We start from the raw sequence: 20,763 nt of genomic DNA, 5'->3' as shown, positions 1-20,763 counted from the left end.
GTGGCTCAGTGGCAGAGTGCTTGCCTAGCATGTGTTCACTGGGTTCAATTCTCGGCACCACATATAAATAATGAATAAAATAAAAGTCCATCAACAACTAAAAAAATATTTAAAAAAAAGAAAACAGAAGAGAGACCACTTTCCAATTTTTCTACGAAGCTATGGATATATTGCTATTAAAGTGAGACAATGACATGACAAGAAAACTACAGTTGAGCATAATGGCGCAACACCTATAATCCCAGTAACTTAGGAGGATCACAAGTTATCCAGGCCCTAAGCAATTACTGAGTCCCTGCTCTAAATAAAACCTAAAGGGATGTCGCTTAGTGGTTAAGTGTCCCTGGGTTCAATCCCCAATACAAAAAAAAAAAAAAAAAGGAAGAGAAAGAGGAAGAATAGAAAAAAAGAAAACTACATAGCAATATCCCTCATTGAAGTGCAAATTAAAACAACTCTAAGATTTCATCCTACTCCAATTAGAATGGCTATTATCAAGAACACAAACAATAATAGATGCTGGCGTGGATGTGGGGGAAAAGGCACACTTTTACATTGCTGGTGGAGTTGCAAATTGGTGCAGTCACTCTGGAAAGCAGTGTGGAGAATCCTCAGAAAACTTGGAATGGACCCACCTTTTGACCCAGCTATCCCACTCCTCGGTTTATACTATCCAAAGGACTTAAAATCAGCATACTACAGGAACATAGTCACATCAATGTTCATAGCTGCTCAATTCACAATAGCTAGATTGTGGAACCAACCTAGATGGCCCTTCAACAGATGAATGGAGAAAGAAACTGTGGTACATATACACAATGGAATATTATTCGGCCATAAAGAAGAATAATATTATGGCATTTATAAATAAATGGATGGAATTGGAGAATATCATGCTAAGTGAAATAGGCCAATCCCAAAAAAACAAAGGCCAAATGTTTTCCCTGATAAGTGGAGAATTGATATATAATAGGGGTGGGGGGTGGGGGGAGTGAGAGAAGAATGGGGGAACTTTGGATTATGCAGAAGGAAATGAGAGGGGGGTATGAAAAATGGTAGAATGAGACAGACATCACTACCCTATGTACATGTATGATTACATGAATAGTATGAATCTACATCATGTATAACCATGGAAATGAAATGATGTAGCCCATTTGTGTACAAGGAATCAAAATGCAGTCTGTAAAAAATTTAAAAATAAATATTTTTAAAAAACCCCTCATAAACATTGCAAAAAGCTTTAATAGATTATTAGCAAACTCAATTTAGCAACATATAAAAAGGGCTAAAGTGGTAACCAAATGAGATGCAAGATTGATTTAACTTATTATTCAATTAGTGAAATATATTAATAGAATAAATGACAAAATCACCAATTTATGGACAATGATCATAACAACAAATACAAAAAAAATGCCTGACAAACTGATTACTCACTCATGATTAAAAACTCAATAAACGGGGTTGGGAGCAGTGACTTGCACCTGTAATCCCAACTGCTCAGGAGGCTGAGGCAGGAGTATCGTGAGTTCAAAGCCAGCCTCATAACTTAGTGAGGAACTAAGAAATCAGAGAGACCCTGTCTCAAAATAAAAAATAAAAAAGGGCTGGGGATGTGACTCAGTGGTTAAGCACCCCTTGGTTCACTTCCTGGTACCAAACAAACAAAAACCTCAATAAACCGAGAAGATAAAAAATCCACAATACAAAAAAAGAGAGAACTAGCAAACAAATGTCTATTAATTGGTTGAAAAGAAAAACAACATGGTAAGTCCACATGATAGAATACTATGCAGCAATCAAAAGGAATAATGGCTATGTTATAATATGGAAAAACCAAAAAAATTATGGTAAGTGAAAGTCACATACGAATGAAAAAATATTGGATAATTTCATTTATCCAATGAAACATCCAAAATAAGACAAGTTTATCTACACCAGTGGTTGGAATAGCAACTGACTACAAATGGGCATGAAGGACATTAGGGGGTGACAGAAATTTTCTAAAAATCAACTGTAATGACTAAAATATATTTACAAAAAATAACTGAATTGTTTATTTAAATGAATAAACCTTATCTACATAAATTATGTCAACAAAACTATTTATTAAAAACCAACTAGTGATCTGGGGATATAGTTTATGGTAAAGCACTCATCTAGCATGTGTGATACTCTGGGTTCAATCCCCAGTTCTGCAAAAAGAAAATAAACACTTCAACTGAAGTTACTGATTATTTTCCTTTATACACAAAACAAAAAAAACAAGCGAACAGCTGTAGAATTCTTCTGAGTGATAAAGAAAAATGACCATTTATGAATTTTCTAAGTCACAGACATTTTTTGAACTACTATTAATCACAATACCTAGATAGCCTAAAGGTCCTTTAGAGATTAAAGGCTGTGTTACTCAGGAAATACAATAAATTTTGAAGTTCAGGTGTCTTAAAAAAACTTCTTTATAAACAACTTTCAAGGATTTTTTTTATGATTATGAATTATAAAATGGGATTTCACTATTCTATTGAATAACGTCATGTGCTTATTATTAGTACTTCATTTCATCTGTGGCATAATGTCTATTCAGATCTTTTGCCTATTGTTCTGTCTTTTGAATATACTGTGTTATAAGAGTTCTTTATGTATTATAGGAATATCATTTTAGTCTCAAATTTTTTCATGTATCTATTTATTTTTGGCAGTGCTGGATTTGAACCCAGGGTCACACATACATTAGGCAAGTGATCTACCACTGAGCTAAAATCCCAACCTGTGCCTCAAAATTTATCTAGTAAATGTATTCTAAAAGGCTTTATTATTTAGGATTTTGTCTTTTTTTAGCCAGGACATCAAGTCCCCTCTAACTGTCCAGACTCCTCTGTTACTGGAATTGCTAATTGTGATAGCCTACTGATTCAGTCTCAGAAAAGATTTCATTTGGTAGAACTCATTAAGAAATGTAGGACCTCTTCTATGACTCTTTTTTTAAAAGAGAAACAAATAAATTTTTATAAAATGATTATAATGTCTACCACATTCTACTTCAACAATATAAAACTAGTGGCTACGTACTCTCCATGGGGCATAAGAATCCCCAGCAATCAAGTTTAACATCACCAAACACCAAACTATAAAGCCAATCACTTACCTGTAGACTCTTTCTTTTTTTTCCTTCTTAATATGAAGGGGGAAAACTAAGTTTTATAACGAGAACTTAAGAGCCATGTGGCAATACTGTGATTGTTGCAGAACCATACTCCAAGCCAGAAAGCATTTTGGCTTAATTCCTGATAACAAAGCCTGTGACCTCCTGGCCTACTTGGTATCTGACAATAAACATCAGGAGGATTTTTGTGGTTATTTCTTTTTCTTTTCAGCTTCAGTTCATGAGCTGGGAAGCTGTATTTTGGCCCTTTAAGTTTACTTCCAGTCCCCTCACCTTTTCTTATTTATATGTTTTTTCCCCTTGGTGGAGCAAACTCCAAGTTCACATCACTTGATTTCAAATCTGAAGCATATAGCTTTCCTTCTTCTAGGCACTCTACATTTCTCTTCCATTCTGATCCATGCAAATACTTGTCTTGATGTTGAGCCTGCTTTTATTTATTGATTTTTTTAATTTTTTAAGTTGTAGATGGACACAATACCTTTATTTAATTTATCTTTATGTGGTGCTGAGGATCAAACTCAGTGCCTCAAGCATGCCAGGCAAGCTCTCTACCACTGAGCCACAACCCCAGCCCCTGCTTTTATTTTTTATCCTACTATCATTGCAACATATTCAGAGTAAAGAAAGAGTGATTCAAAAACTTACTATGCCCATTTTGATGGGAAATCATGAAGAAACAAATTAATGTTAGAAGGGTGCTAGGAATTAAAGAAATGCATGCAAAGCACACTCTCGACTACTAAGCTACATCCCCAGCCCCTCACCTATCTTTTTTATATTATATTACTAGTCAACTTATTCCTGTATCTTTTATTTTGTTTTTAGTCAAGCATAAAGCATAAATTCATTTCAAATAACTTCCAAACCATTAAAAAACATTTTCATATATTATAATATATTTCAAATGTAAAATATATACTTACCAATACTATGAAACTGCCATCGCTGATGAATTCGTTCTGGAAGAAGTTGTAAAATTTTCTGAAAATCAATATGAACAAAACAAATAAAAGAACAAAAAACAAGTAATGAGTCCACATCCTGTGAAAAGTGAAATACTGAAGGGCTTATTAAACCCTTAAGAGTTTCTTATGTAAACGTGTTACAAATAGAAAACAGCTTTGAACTAATCTGATGGTGCTGGCATTCTTCAGCATTAACATCTTGATCAATATTTGAAAACCCCCATAAACAACAAGCAATACTAAGTTTTAGAATGGGAAATTATTGAAATTTATCTTTTATAATGTTATAGAAAGTTAAGTATATTTCTCCATAATGATTAAATACTAATTCTAATATATTTCAAAATGTTTATTTACTATTCCTAGAATTTCTGCATTGTGGATAACTAATGAGTTTTTAAGTCTTCAAGACATTAATATTTGTAGTATTTTTTTCTCTCTTCAAGTGTTTTTCCTCCCATTTGATAAACCTAGTACGGTGATATTTTGCTTTCATGAAATATATTTGTACCAAGTTGGGGGTGTAGCTTAGTGGGTAAAATACATGCCTACTATGCTTGAGGCAATGAGCTCAATCCCTAGCACGGCAAAAAGAAAGAAAGACAAAGAAAGGAGGTAGGAAGAAAGAAAAATAATTCTTTGTATTGAAATTCATGTGAACCCAAAGGTACTTAATGTCATGATGGATATAAGTATGAAAACAAAAATTTTAAATTTCATAGCTAATACATATAGCATATAATATATACAGTACAATATATAACATAGAATAAATGCTTTTTACATATAATACTGTCAATATTTTACCTCATTTCTTTTACTATGTGTTATTTATTTCTTTTAGTATGTTACTAATAGCTATCTTACTACTGAACTATACTCTCAGTAATCATCTACTTGCTAAATAACATTTGTTTTTGTTATTGTTGCTGTTCTTATTACTACTATTATTTAGCAACACCACTGATGCAATGCTCCTCAGGACCAAATACTAAAGTAGACACTTTATTTAATGGTATCTTATTAATCCTTGCAATCATCTCAAGAGAAGGGTTTATTCATCTCACTTAACCAATGAAGAAATGGGTTATGTTGTATGATTTAGGTTAGAAAGCTGGAAAGTCAAAGAACATATGCCTATTTCTCAAACCTGTGTCTTTATACTATTCTGATCAAAGGATTATAGGCATTTTAGTCTATTATGAAATGATGAAGAAATTATAAAGTTCTTCACAGATACAAATGCTGGTTTCACATTTTACATATATATATATTTTACCTTTGTCCTCCCTATATGTCTTCCATAGCTAGCCAGCAACTGCACAATTACATTTATTTTGGTATGGAAAGAGATGAAAATACAGCAAAGTTGAAATGACGAGTTTGTAAACTACTCAAAAGCATTCTTAAGTTATGACAAATTATACTTCATATATAACCTCTTATGTATTTTTAAGAGGTTAATAAAAGATGAAGGAAATTATATATGCCTTTAACTACTGTAAATAAAATTTGAATATAAATCTTGTCCCATATTAACATTTATAATAATGCTTTTTAGCCAGAAATGTTTTTTCCATCATTTGTTTTTGCATTATAAGGGGAAAAAAGAAAAAAAAAAAAAACCCCACAACAACAAAACACTAGGACAAATCTTTTTAACCTTATTTAAAAGATGAAAACACTAAGAATGGTAATGTATGCAGCTCAGTTATAGAATACTAGGTGCTTAGCATGCATGAGGCTCTGGGTTCAATCTCTAGCGCATACTCACAAAAACGAAGGAAAAAAACCCTGATCTCACATTGTTTTTCAATAAAACTTAGTCTTTAAAAATATGTATTTCTACTACAGAATAACAAATGAGTTATATATATTATATGTAGAAAAACATGTTACTTTTAATAGAAGAAATGCTCTGAAAGGGCTTCTATTAATTCAATCATAGTTCCTAATGAACATAGGGAAAGCATGAACATTCCAAAGAATACTAAGAATCATTACCTTGCTTTGTCTATAGATACTTCATTCTTTCCCAAAACATCAATGTTAATACTTGCCTTATAAATAATTCATGAACACTTGAGGAGGTTTATGTTAAATTCTTCAGCATTCAATGACTAATGAAAATTAATTACAGAGTATCAGTTGCTGTTGTCTGGAACTCTTTTTGGTGCTGGGGATCGAACCCAGGGCTTTGTGCTTGCAAGGCAAACACTCTACCAACTGAGCTATCTCCCCAGCCCTGTCGGAACTCTTAAAATCAATTTTCTTTCTTTTTCTTTTTTTAAATGGTGACTAAATCAACAGCTTAGTTGCTAAGAGAGATTGATCAGGTTGTTCAAATTCTTCTAAACCATATCAAAACACTCAAAATATGAAACAGTAAATTATCATTAATTGGCAACAGACAAAATAGTTTTAATTAATTAATTAATTAATTAATTTATTTATTTATTTATTTATTTATTTATTTATTTATTTATTTATTTATTTTATAGACAGGGTTTTGCTATGTTGTTTGGCTTCAAATTTCTGGACTCAAGTAATCCTCCTATTGCTCAGCCTCCCAAAAAACTGGGAATTAGGTGCACCCCCACCACACACATCTAGAAACTGATTTTTAAATTCTTTCCTATGGCTTTCAAGTCACAAAATCTAGTCCTGGTTTTCTATAGGTCTCTAAATTCTCAGTAAAGGTCACAATACTTCTATGACTATTTACTTTGAAAGAGAGAATAAAGAACAAGGAGTTATTTTAAGGGGGATGAGAGGTCTTCATTTTTATGTGCATACTAAAAATGGAAAATGCATTTTAGCAGAGCATCAAATTTTATTCTGTTTATCTCCAAGCTATGTTTCCTTCTGACTGTTTATAAATGCTTCTCCCACTCCAATTCAAAGTAAAGTAAAATAACAACTTAAAAAACATTTAAGACTATTTTGAACAAATCTGCAATGAAAAGTCATTAAAGCATAAAAGATAAATTCTCTAGATATGTAATAGTTATGGTTCTGAAGTTTAGAAAAAATACATAAAACTTACATAAATTAAAATTTTCACTGTTTGTAAACATACTGAATATCATGCTAATTTTGTGGTATCAAGTACATAAAAATAATTGTACCTAAAGAACTTAAAAATTACAGGTTAAAAATTATTAGTTCTTCAAAAGGCTGGCAGATTCACAGTGATGCATTATATACTTAATAATTTCAATATATTTCTTTATATGTTCACAGAATTATTTTTTAATTAAAGTTGGATTCACAGGTACTTACCTCAAAAATAAAAAGTATAGCATCCAGTTCCTCTCTTTGAGACTTGTGACCTAACATATTTTACAGAAAAAAATACGTTAAGCATATTATTTTGTACTCATTATTAACAATCACTTAATAAGCTTAAAGTACTTCAATCACTCAACAGGTACAGTGGTGCATGCCCATAATCCCAGCAGCTTAGGAGGCTGAGGCAGGAGTATAGCCAAGTTCAAAGCTAGCCTCAGCAACTTAGTGAGGCTCTAAGCAACTTAGTGAGACCCTGTCTCAAAATTTAAAAAAAAAAGAAAAAGGGCTGGGGACATGGTTCAATGGTTAAGCATCCCTGGGTTCAATCCCTGGTACCAAAAAAGAATAAATAAATATTTCAAGCACTGAAGGGTTTTTTTTTTTAAGTGATTCTTTTTTTTTTTTTGCAGTGCTGGGATTGAACCCAGGGCCTTGATGCTTGCAAAGCAAGCACTCTACCAACTGAGCTATCTCCCCAGCCCCTAGTGATTCTTTAGTAAAATATTTAAAGCATACTCCATTTACTGTGAAGACAGTATCATAGCATCTCTTTACTCTTGAGTAATTAAATTTAGGTTCTAGGGTTAGGTCTGTAGATCAATGGCAGAGCACATTCCCAGCACCCTTCCCCTTAAAGTAGGTTCTACATATTTATGTCTAAAAACAAATCATGATATAGTGTAGAGAACTTTAAATGAGCTCGAAAATTAAAATATAAAAATGATATTCAAATGTGTTTCTGGCAAACCAAAGAAAGTGGGAAGAGGAAAGATAAACCTGACTAGGGAAAAAGCAAATCTAAACCTTCGTGAAATAATAAGGGTAGTAATATTAATCTATTAGTTTTCTTTCAAATTCAAGTCACTAGACTTTTGAAGATAATATTAGAAGGGTAACAAAAGCATGTCTAAAATTCTGAAGTCCAAGAGCCTTTTTTTTTAAGTTAAGATAATTACCAAAAACATCAACATAAGACATAATGCATGTTAACATCTTACCTTTCTGTTTAAGACTAGCTTCAATAGTCACAAAGTTTTCAAAGAACACATAGTATATATGTGAAAAATGTTGGTCAAAAAATTGTTTAAGATCGATAGATTCTGCATTTTCTGAAAAAAAGAAATTTAAGAAAGTTTTTAGTGATTACTATGTCCATAAAAGTTAAATCACATTTAACAAATATATTCACAGTGCCAAGTTTCCGTGAAAGAAACTTGCTCCAAAAATTCTATCCCATTAAATATTTGAGATACATTATTTATATCTATACCTTTGTTTTCACAATTTTAGTCTTTCCATATTTTAGCTTTAATTTTAAAAACTAATCAAATCATCATAATCTGCTTCTTAAACCAGTATCTTCAATGAGACCTATTCAAAATCATTCGCATCTCAAAAAAAGTTTAGAACTATTTTCGATTTCACATAACATTTCTAAACCTCACCAAAACAGTTTGAAGACTTGTTCTAAGAATAACTTATGGCATCTGAAATACATTTATTCAGGGAATAGGTACCTAACAATTGGTTTTGTAAATAAGCACTTAAGGATCATAAAGCTTAAACACAGATATAGCACTGCTCTCAAAAAATTGTCATATAGTATATAGCACACAAAACATATAACCATATGCACAGTAGAAAAAGGTACTGAAAGTGAAGTGACAAAGTACAACACATGGCAATTCAGAAAGACAAAGCTCAATAAGGCATAAATGTAAGAAGAGAAGTCAAGTCTGACAACAGACACAGCAGTGAAGACTTTTAAGATTGGAAGGACACTGGGCATGAGAGAGTGGGGTTGAATAGAAAGATCATTATAGGCATAAACAAAGATACAGAATAAGGAAAGCATGAAGCTTGACAGGATGCAGAAAAACAACTAATTCTGGCTGCAGTTTAATACATTTTAATATGAGCAAAACTGAAAAAGAACCTTGGGACATGTTATAAAAATGTCTTGAATGCAAACTAAAGAGATAGGATTTGTTATTCTAAAGATACCTACTGTGATGGATGGGCTGACAGATCTGGCTCCATGAGAATGTTATAGGCCAGACTCTAAGGGAAATGACTAAACAGACTCCCTTTTGCTATGAGACTCCATGTTATGTAGGAAATACGTTTCTCCCATGGGAACACCCCGCCTCTGTGTCCATCATCAGTTACTCAGTGTGACATGTTTAATAATACAGAATGATAATTCCTACGTAAAGAAAAATTGCTCTCTTTTGATTCCTATTGCTCCTAAACAATGTACTATGTGAACAGTGATTGTGTGGATGTTAGTAACCATTCTTTAGTTTGTACCTAGGTAAGGGTCATTTTGACCTACTTCCCCCTCTGTCGATGATCTCATGATGTTAGTTTGTAATTTCGAATCATAGCAACAGACACTTATGATTAATGTAATTTTTGGTATAAGAACCCCTACAACACTGTGGTTGGTGCTGTTCTCCCAATAGCTATTTTTTGGGGCATTGTGTGAGACAGTCAGCCAGCCAGCTTAATAAAGACTCTCAAATTTGGATTTCTCAGTGGTGATCAGTCTGTTCTCAAATTGCACCCTATAACACCTACGTAGGAATAAGTAGTTATGCATAGAATTTATTAGCACTGGTTGGCTCTAGGAAACATGATTGGGTTTACTATTGTTTGGTTCTATTATTGTTTGGTTTGTTTTCAAGGGAAATGAAAATACTGAAGAAAAAAGGGGTGTGGAGAACTTGTGCTTTACACTGCCTACTATTCCAATTTGTTTACAAAAAGCACATTATTTATCTTAAAACTAAAAAAAAGTTAAAAAAAAAAAAAAGTGGGCTGGGGATATAGCTCAGTTGGTAGAGCGCTTGCCTCGCAAGCGCAAGGCCCTGAGTTCAATCCCCAGCACGGAAAAAAAAAAAAGAAAAAAATCAGAGATTTTTGAACCTAGAAGTAAGATAAAGATAGACCAATGTTGATGGAGTGCTTATGATCCCAGCTACTCAGGAGGCTGAGACAGGAGAACCATTGAGCTCAGGAGTTTGAAGTAAGCCTGGGCAATACAGGGAGATCCCGTCTCTTCAGAAAAAGAAAGAATAAACTAAATTGTAAATAGACTAAATTGTTAACTAAAGTTTAAAATCAGTTAATTTCTTGGAGTGCTTTAAGCTTCAATGGTAGACAAAAATAAAGTAAAATAGGACTGGGGATGAGGTACAGTGTGAAGGCACTTGCCTAGCACTTGAAAGGCCCTGGATTCAATCTCCAGCACTGATATAATAATAATAACAACAACAACAGTAGTAGTAGTTGTTGTAGTAATAGTGGTAAAGAAAAATTATAACAAAATATAGATAGTACTTTAAACATTTTTATATATTCTCATATCCTGTGAATATTCTTAAGTCTTTCACAACATCTCATTTATGGAATTTTCCCTAGACTACCTCTTTTGCTTTGCCAGTCCAAATGAAAGGTATGATGATGCCTCTCTCCTCTATTCCCTTGGATTCTGTACATTTCTCTCCTATAGAAATAACAATGTTTCAAGCAACAGTGTTGAACAAACAATATATAATCAAATGTGATTTACTATGAATAATGTAAATTATTTTTACTCTATTGCATTCATATTGTAACATGGAAATATTTACCTTGAAAAAGACTATATTATCTACACAAAACAGCACTACACTTCATCTTGATTAGAATTAGAACACCCAGATCCTTTCCTGACTGTTCCACAGGTACTACCTTAAAACTTTTCATAGAATTAAAAAAAATAACGCCTCCTAAACACTGGACACTTGCCGAAGTGCTTCACAGAAATAAACTTCTACAGTCCTCAGCACTATGAACACTATGAAACGAGTACATATCCCTATTTTATAGGGGAGGAAACAGGCACAGAAAGTTTAAGGAACTTAACTAGTAAGAAGCAAAGTCAGGTTTTAAATGCCAGGCACCCTGGAACTGGCATTCATATTCTTAACTTTAATGCTCTTTGACCTCCAATGTAGCATAAGAAAAGACCACTGGTAATTTACCTATTATCGGCCAGTACAAATAACAGTCATTAAAACTAGTTTAATATATTTTATAGAATATTAAAACAAAAACACAAAATGAGATATACAATAAAAATACTCTAATTTCTCCCTCAGAGTAATTCAATAAACTATAAAATTAGAATGAAATAGGCTGCTAGAATTACATCTAGATTTCCTGAAATTAATGCTTCAAACACAATTAACGTCCTAGGACAAAAAAGAAAATGAGAACAATAACAAACCCAAACAAAAATTCAAAACAAAATAAAAGCAAACATGAGTCAACCCAAGATTTTGCAAAGTGACATATCAGGAGCCAAGCTATTCTCTTAACTTCCTTTCCATATGGCATATTAACAAAGCCTGGAAACTACATTATTTGCTAGTGCTAATAAAATAATACCAGATCAAAATTAGGCTAATTTATTTTCTACCCTACATTTATTTGTAAAGAATTCATTACCAAGTAAAAAGTCTTAAGATATTTTTGAGCCACTGTGGTGGAGCATGGCTGTAATCCCAATTTGGAAGAGGCTTAGGCAGGAGGATATCAAGTTCCAGGCCAGCCTGGACAACACAATGAGACCCTCAGCAACTCAGTGAGACTCTTTCAAAACATAAACAAATAATAAAAAGGACTGGGGATGTGGCTCTGTGGTTAAGCACCCCTGAGTTCAATCTCCAGCACCCAAAGAAAAAAGGTATTTTTTTGTTCACCGATTCACAAAATGTGTATGATGGGGGAAGAAAATAAACAAGGTGGACAAAATATACAAGGGTTTCACTTTTTTAATAACAATTCCTTCCAAAACAATAATAGAAGGAAAATGGAAAAAGAAGGAAATATAAAAGAGATTATGGAAAATGTCCACAATTTTAAACTCCAATACAAAGTTCCATCCTTTCTCCAAAGACCCCTTTAACTCATTCTGTTTCTCCTGTCTCCACTACTTTTTGTCAGTGAATTTTAATTATATCATATGAGCTATTATTACTCTCCTATAGATGCTGTACAGTCTGTAGGAGGAGCAAGAATTCCTTAACTTCTTTTATACCCTTTCAAAAATTTAATCTAGGCAGTGTTTTGCACAGCGCCAAGCTGATGGTCAGTACTTAAACAAACAAACAAAAAGTTTTTTAGAACTCAAACATTTTCCTATTGTCAGAAATACTTTGTTTGGAAGTGTTTGTGATCTAGTATTTCTTTAAAGAAACTAAGTATTTCACCATAAATGTACTTTCTACTACATAATTCAAAGATATTTTAGCACTATAAAACATATGTAACTAAAAATTTCAAAGGCCAGAGGTCAGTTTTCCTAACTTTAAAGTTCAGATATTGACTATATCCCCATAAAAATTAAGTAACCCAAGCCAGAAAACCGAAAATTCAACAAATTTGTATCATTCTTTTTCATTCATTAAAAGCAAACAAACCAGATGTGGTGGTATAGGTCTATAACCCCAGTGAGTAGGAAAGCTGAGGCAGAAGTATTGAAAATTCAAGAACAGCTTCAGCAACTTAGCCAGGCTCTAAGCAACTTGGTAAGACTCAGTCTCAAAATAAAAAATAAAAAGGGCTGGGGATGTGGTTCAGTGGTTAAGTGCCTCTGAGTCCAATTCCTGTTACTAAAAACAAAACAAAACAAAACAAAAAAGAAACAAGCAAACAACAAAACACCATTTAGATCTGCTTCTCAAATGATGGTATCAGAATACTCTGTCATAAGTAATCCGCTTCAAAAACAAATAAAGTACCAACCATTTCAAACCATTGTTTAAAATAACAATGATGGATCCAACAACATGGTAAACTGTCCTAAGTCAAACTACCCTTTCACTGCAAACATAGAAATGATGAATAAAAATAAAAAATGCAAGCTCAAAATAAAAGAAACAAAGAAAAAAGGGGAGAAGTGAAGAAGAAAGGAAAACAGGAAAGGAGGCCACAGAATGAAGAATAGGGGACAAGCAAAAAAGAGGATGGATGGTATGCTACTGAAATTTCATGAGTAACAAGTAACAACAGAATATATAACATTGGAGGGCTAAAAAAAGATATGAAAAGTCTATCAATCTAACAGAAATGAGTAAAGAAAAGCACCAGAAAAGTGAATGTAGTAATTTAAATAAACATAATAGTAATTACAAAAAATGTTACCAGACTAACTCTCCAATTAAGAGAACTATAATCACAAAAATAAAGCTACTAGGTATTTACTAAAACATACTCAAATTTAAATTTTGAAATGATTAGAGGAATGAAATAAAAAATTTAATTTAAATCCTAACAAATAACAACAATGTTGATTTGTCAACAAAGTACAAAATAGGCATTAAGGTAAGAATTACTACAATTAAAGGGGTCAATACCAATGAAGCTTCAATTCCAAATTTGCATATGCAATTTCCAATTATAAAAAGCAAAACCAAACATAATTTAAGGAGAAAAAATTCCACTTATTGTGCAGTAGATTTTAACACATTTGTCTCACATCTAACAGATAAGATTTTAATTCTGAGACCTAGTGGGGGTAAAACTAGTAAGAATCCAAAAGATCTGAACACAAAATAGCACTTTACATATAAAATTCTAAATCCCACAGTTGAGGAGAATATCCTTTGCATGCAAAAGTGAATTATTGACAAAAACTGAATAAAAACCCAAATTAGACAAAAACACCAAGAATAACAGTACATACCACACTCTGATCAAAATGAAATAAAATTAAGCAAACTAACTTAAACTAACCCCCATAAAAAAGGGAGGAGACTTCTAGAAAGCAGTTTAGGTTCCAGCCACAATAATTTACACAACCCAGAACAAGTGCCTATTCCCACTAGACTAAAAAACCCCACAATTCATGGAGCCTTGGGTAGATTACTAAGAAAGGTAATGACTTAGTAATGAAAATAATTAGCCTTAGACTGATCACTACTTCAGAATCACCTAACATCATAAAGGCAAAATGCAAAAAGATTAACTATTTCCAATGCCTGGCGCGGTGGCACATGCCTATAATCCCAGCAGGTCAGGAGGCTGAGGCTGGAGGATCTCACCAGTTCAAAGCCAGCCTCAGCAAAAGTGAATATAAAATAGGGCTGGGAATGTGGCTCAGTGATCAAGTACCCCTGAGTTCAATCCATGGTACCAAAAAAAAAAAACAAAAAAACAAAAAAAGATTTTTATTCGGTATGAGAAAGAGTATACCCATATGTGTAGGTAGACTGTGATGTGTTAAAGAGGTCTCTATTATAACTACAAGGGCAATTACTAAAATAATAAAGGTAAGGGTAATAAGCCAAGAAAGAAGGTAGCATAAAATCACAAAAAAAACACTTCATTAATCTAAACAAAGTCAAGAAAAGAGAATCAGTGATCAAATAGAATGAATACAAAACAAATCATAGATGAGAGACTCAAACCATCAATAATCATATTAAATGTGATGCCCAATACACTGGCAGAGATTCACAAACTAGATTAAAAAAAAAAGTCCCAACTATATGTTACAAGAAATACAAATTGTGCATTTATATTTAAAATCTATGCAGCTCACTGCATGTCAGCTATGTCTCAGTAAGACTGTTTAAAAAAATCTAACAATAATTACTCAATATTGATTCAAGGCTATTTTCATGCCATTGTTTTCCTCAGTGAGAGGGTAGAAATGAAACCATACGCTCCTAAAAATAGAGATACTGGCATCATTCTAGAAACTGCACTGATAAGTATTTTTTCTTAACTACTTCCGTCCACTGTGCCCACAGAAGTTTGTTACACATATAAATGTTGTTGTCTTTTTTTTTTTTTTTTTTTTTTTTTCTTCTGCTACCAGGGATTGAACCCAGGGGCACTTAACTACTGAGCACCATCCCCATCCCTTTTCATATTGATGTTTAGAGACAGGGTCTCTGAATGGCTTAGGGCCTCACTAAATTGCCAAGGCTGGCTTTGAACTCCCCATCCTCCTGCCTCAGCCTCCTGAGCTGCTGGAATTACAGGTGTGCACCACCACGCTCAACTTAAATGTCTTCTTTATAAGGGGGAAAAAAGCTTAAGAACCTCTCTCTGATTTAAAATACACACATTTTGTAAAGGTACTTAAAGCAAAGTATATGAAATCAAATAATGACTTTTTTAGAAATACTTTCACAAGTATAAAGCCTAGTATCTCAATACTAATGATAAGAAATAATTTCAACCAGAAATATAAACTCACAGAAAACAATCATTAAAACTGTTTTTTTTTTATTTTTATGTAATAAACCACTGTTAATGTAAATGGAGAGGTTCATTCTTGCACTTGATGTACCAAGCAGTCAAAACAATTTATTGGTATTTGTCCTGAGTGCTTTAATTCTTCAAAATAAAAATTGGAGGGCTAGAGGTGTGGCTCAGTGATACAGCAAATGAGGCCCTAGGTTCAATCCTTTGCATCAAAAACATAAATAAAAATCAAAAGTTAGGGACCCTATTCCTGCATGAATGCTTAAGGTGGACTGTTTTTATCCTTCAAATATATATTATTCATTAGTCTTTCATTTTGCAAAGCAAGATAAAGATACAAATAACTTATGTACTAATGGAAGCCACACAAAAAAACCTACTAAAGTTTCAAAGCAAATTAAGCAATTTTAAGATATGTGGCATATCTCTTTATCTATGTTTCAAAATACTTGCAGAAAAGTTCATGAGATATGATTACAGTTACAACTAATAAGATAATATTCCTAGAACTAAAAAAGCAAAATAGGAACCAGTAAAGAAGGCATCAATCATGATCTCGATCTTAAGGTAATTAATATTTATTCAAATATATGACATAAAAGTAAAATAAGATATAAATCTTTCTCCTGCCTTTAAGGATTTTACAATAACATTGGAGAAATAGGAGACATAAAGAAAAAGAAAACCACTATATACAATGATACAATATTTATGATCAAAGTAAATTTCATATTTATCAAATATGATACTATAAACATGGAGACATAAAGATAAGGCAAACACATATAATTATAATCACTTGCAACTAATGTCTCAACTTTTGGTATAGAGAGCACTTTTACAGCTACACACATATGATCCAACGCATTCTTCACACAAATTTTTTTTAAAGAATTTGACCTTTATTTTATTTGTTTTTAGGTGGTGCTGAGGATCAAATCCAGTGCCTCACCCATGGTAGGCAAGCACTCTACCACTGAGCTACAACCCCAGCCCCACACAATTTTATAAGGAAATTAGCCTAGAAGTTCGGTGATTTTTCCCAAGTCACACACTTTTAATAAAAAATTCAATCACACCATCATACTAGCCACATTACATTTCAAACAGTAAGCCAAATAACTTTGTGGCCAATTTTTATCAAAGTCATTCTGAGAGAAATTGTATTTTTAAAGTATTATTTGAAAGTCACAAAGTCCTACAGAAGCCAGGTATATAACTTCAGGTTCCGCAATGGGTGGACAGTGAAAAATACCAAGAATTCAGAGGACTTAGTCCACTGGTATGCATGCCATGTTAAAGTATCTCTGCTTACATTAGCTGATTATATCTTTCTCACTTCATCACAGTGCCTAAAATTCTCTACTTTTACTTATTTGGAATAGCAAACCATTCTAACACATAGTATAAAGAGTTAAGCACCTTCATTATTAGTGTAAACTGTTACAGACTGATTTATTTTTCTTTTCTCTCTCTCTCTCTCTTTTTTTTTTTTTGATACTGGGTATTGAACCCAGGGGCACACTGAATCACATTCCCAGCCCTTTTTTGTATTTTATTTAGAGACAGGGTCTCACCAAGTTGCTTAGGACCTTTTTAAGTTGTTGAGGCTGGCTTTGAACTCACGATCCTCCTAACTCAGCCTCCTAAACTGCTGAGATTATAGGTGTGAGCCACTGGGATTACAGGCATGCACCACTGCTCCTAGCCAGACTGATTTCTTAATAATATACAGCAAAGAAAGAAAGGAACTCTGATAGGGAATGAAGAGGAAGAGGAAAGAAGGTAACATTACTTGTTGAACATCAACTATTTTCTAAGGACTCTGGTAGACTCTTTTCTTTCAGTCTCATAAATTCTCCAAGAAACTGTGATAGATCCTATTAGCTTCATTTTACCTCCTAACTTTTTTTAGTTAAAAAAAAAGATTCAAATAAACTAAGACACCAGGTTCAAATTGCTATTAATGCAACTAAGCCAGACTAAGTATATATAAATATTCTGCATTATGCTATGCTACTTTCCAAGACAGGTATGTGGTTGTGATACTGGTTTAAGGCTGAACTAGGTCATTGAATACCGAAGGAAAAGGATAGAGAAAAAATGCAAAATATATTACATTAGCAACAATGACCTACTAAAAATTTGGTGTGCTCACAAAAGGGTGAGCACTCCCTTCCCTTTTTTCTTACTTCTCTTCCTCCCTTCCTGATACCTTGAATTTGGGGCCTTGTGCATTGCTGAGCACAGGTTCATTAGCTACACTCCTCTACCTTTTTCCATTTCCAGGGCTCTATAGCAGCCTTGAAACCAAGAGCCTAGCACCACAGTGAAAACTGGGAGCCTATCAGTCACTGAAGAAAATACGAATGTGATTGAAGAGACTGCGACGGGATGAGAGTTTTGGCATTTTCTCAGAAAACTCATTATTTGAGTTATACAACTGTTCCTAGGAAAACTCCCACTTGCAAAACTTGTCTATATTTGACTTAACTCAAAGTGTGCTAGGCAAAAGACTTTTTTCTGGTGGCATTTCTTTAAAACAAAAGGTGGCAACTGTTTACCATTGCAGCTGCCTGTATATTAACATCACAGCTGTTGGTGCTCACTGATGAGGCAAATAAAAACCTAACCAGGGCTGGGGCTGGAGCTCAGTGGCAGAGTACTTGCCTAGCATATGTGAGGCACTGGGTTCAACCCTTAGCATCACAGAAAAATAAAACAAATAAAATAAAGGCATTCCGTCCATCTACAATTATCAAAAAAACAAAACAAAAAACAAGAAGAAAATACAGAAAATGAGGTATTAATAGGGGACTTTGAAAAACTCTTAACAAATTCCTGGGAACACAGAAGGTCACACACATTCCTAGGGCTGTGAGCAAACTCAGGAATGACTAGGGAAGGCTGTAAGCTTTCACCTCTGGCTGACCTTGAGATTCTATACAAGCAGGAAATGAAGTCTAAGGCAGAATTGTAAATTGGTTGAATGCCACAATACACATACAGAGTCCTCTGGCAAAGACTAGAAGACTTAATAATTCCAAGTTTGTAATGAAATTTCTATCTAATTACTAACTAATCACTAAGTTGAATGGGTAAAGAATTCAGTAGTCACATAAAATAAAGACTATAAAAATTATTTTAAAGTTATTAGAGGAACAAAGAGCAACAAAAAATAAAAACAACAAACCCAGAGAAGAAAGGAAAATCTGCTTTCTGGGCTGTGGTTGTGGCTCAAGTGTCAGAGCACTCACCTAGCATGCATAAGGTCCTGGGTTCGATCCTCAGCACCACATAAAAATAAATAAATAAATAAATTTAAAAGTCTGCTTTCTAGAGTTGCCATATTATATTATTTTAAAATGTCAATTTTTAATGGACAGTTACAAGACATGTAAAGAAACAAAAAAGTGTATCTCGGATACAGGGGGGAAAAAAAAGCAATCAACATACAATATCCCTCAAGCACAGGCACTGAACTTACTAGACAACACTATAAACCATTTCTCTTAAATGAGATGGTCAAAAATCTAAAGAAAAGCATGTCTAAAATACATGCTACTAAAGGAAGATGGTGTCTCACCAAGTAGAGAATATCAAAATGAGATAGAATTTTTTTTGGGGGGGTGGTGCTGAGGATTGAATCCCGGGCCTTGTACATGCTAGGCAAGAATTCTACTAACTGAGCTATATCCCCAGTCCTAGAATTTTTTTTTAAAAGGAAGAAAGAACTTAAAAATATGATAATTAAAATTAAAAATTCACTGAAAAAGTTTAATAGCACTCTTGAACTGGCAAATGTAAACATCAGCAAACTTGAAGACAGACTCATCATCGTCATTAAGTCTGAGGAACAGAATAAAAAAGTGAACAGAAGTTCAGAAACCTGTACATGACCACTGAGCATACTAATATATTTATAATGGGCCACACAAAACAGAGAGGGAGAAAAGTGAGAAAGGATATTTCTAGGAAACGGGCTGAAAACTAGCCAAATTTGATGAAAAACACCCACACATTCAAGTAACAATTCCAAATAGAATAAATTAATGGACCCTGTGTTATAATAAAAATTATCAAAAGACAAAGAGGCAATCTTTTAAAAAGTAGATAACAGAGAAGCAGTTGGGCATGGTGGTGCACACCTGTAATCCCAGCAGCTCAAGAGGCGAGGCAGGAGGACGGTGAGTTCAAGGTCAGCCTTAGCAAGACCCTAAGCAACCTGGCCGAGACCCTGTCTCTAAATAAAATACAAAAAAGGGCTGGGAATGTGGCTCAGTGGTTAAGTACCCCTGAGTCCAATCCCTGCTACCAAAATAATAGCAGTAATAATAATAATAGAGAAGTAACATCACTTAATAAGGAAATCTCAAAAATAGCTGATTTTCTCATTAGAAATATGAAGGTGCAGTTGCAGTGAAACGATACAAAGAGTGGAAAGACAAAGGCTGACAACCAGGAATTCTATATTTAGAAAAACTATCCTTCAAAACTTAAGGAGCAATTAAGTTATCTCCAGGTAAACAAAAATGAAAGAATTTGTTTCACAGGCCTGCCCTGAAAGAAAATTTGAAGGGAGTCCATAACGTTGTAAAATACTACACAGCTATTCAAAACCAAAGGAAGAAATAAAGAATACAAGGCACCAGTACACAGGTAATATAAAAATTTAGATGTATTTTTTTTGTTTATAAGTTGTTTTTCCTTCATGTTGACTTGAAAGACAACTGCATAAAGCAATAAATTAGTGTAGACAGACAAAAACTGTATGAAAATACAATTCTGTATGACAATAACACAAAAGAGAGTGATAAAATGGAGATATACAAAAGCGAGATTTCTGTACACAACAAAATTAAACTAGCATTAATCCAAAATAGATTCTTATAAAGTAAAATATTAAATATAATCCCTATAGACACCATTGAGAAAGTAACTCAAAAAGTTATATGTAAAAACCACAAGAAGTGAAAATGGTATGCTAGAAAATATGTAGCACAAAAGAATAAAAACCATGGGAAAGGAGAGAAAAAACATAAGGCATATAGAAAACTAATAACAAAATGGCAG

General features: G+C 33.3%; 1 protein-coding gene across 7 annotated transcripts in view; it reads right to left on the bottom strand.

The window, feature by feature from the left end:
* RALGAPA1 (Ral GTPase activating protein catalytic subunit alpha 1) overlaps positions 1-20,763 on the bottom strand; it is a 212,513-nt gene that overhangs the window by 178,712 nt on the left and 13,038 nt on the right. For all 7 annotated transcript variants that reach the window (XM_079119319.1, XM_079119316.1, XM_079119315.1 and 4 more), the window contains exons 2-4: positions 8,427-8,537; positions 7,420-7,469; positions 4,096-4,153 (exon numbers count right to left, since the gene is read on the bottom strand). In XM_079119319.1, coding sequence (XP_078975445.1) covers positions 4,096-4,153; positions 7,420-7,469; positions 8,427-8,537 — 219 coding nt within the window. The remainder of the gene's footprint in view (positions 1-4,095; positions 4,154-7,419; positions 7,470-8,426; positions 8,538-20,763) is intronic.

This window comes from Sciurus vulgaris (assembly GCF_902686455.1).
Source record: "Sciurus vulgaris genome assembly, chromosome: 2".
Lineage (NCBI taxonomy): Eukaryota > Metazoa > Chordata > Mammalia > Rodentia > Sciuridae > Sciurus > Sciurus vulgaris.
Note: the sequence above shows the minus strand (reverse complement) of the source record. Positions and strands in the feature narration are given on the sequence as shown.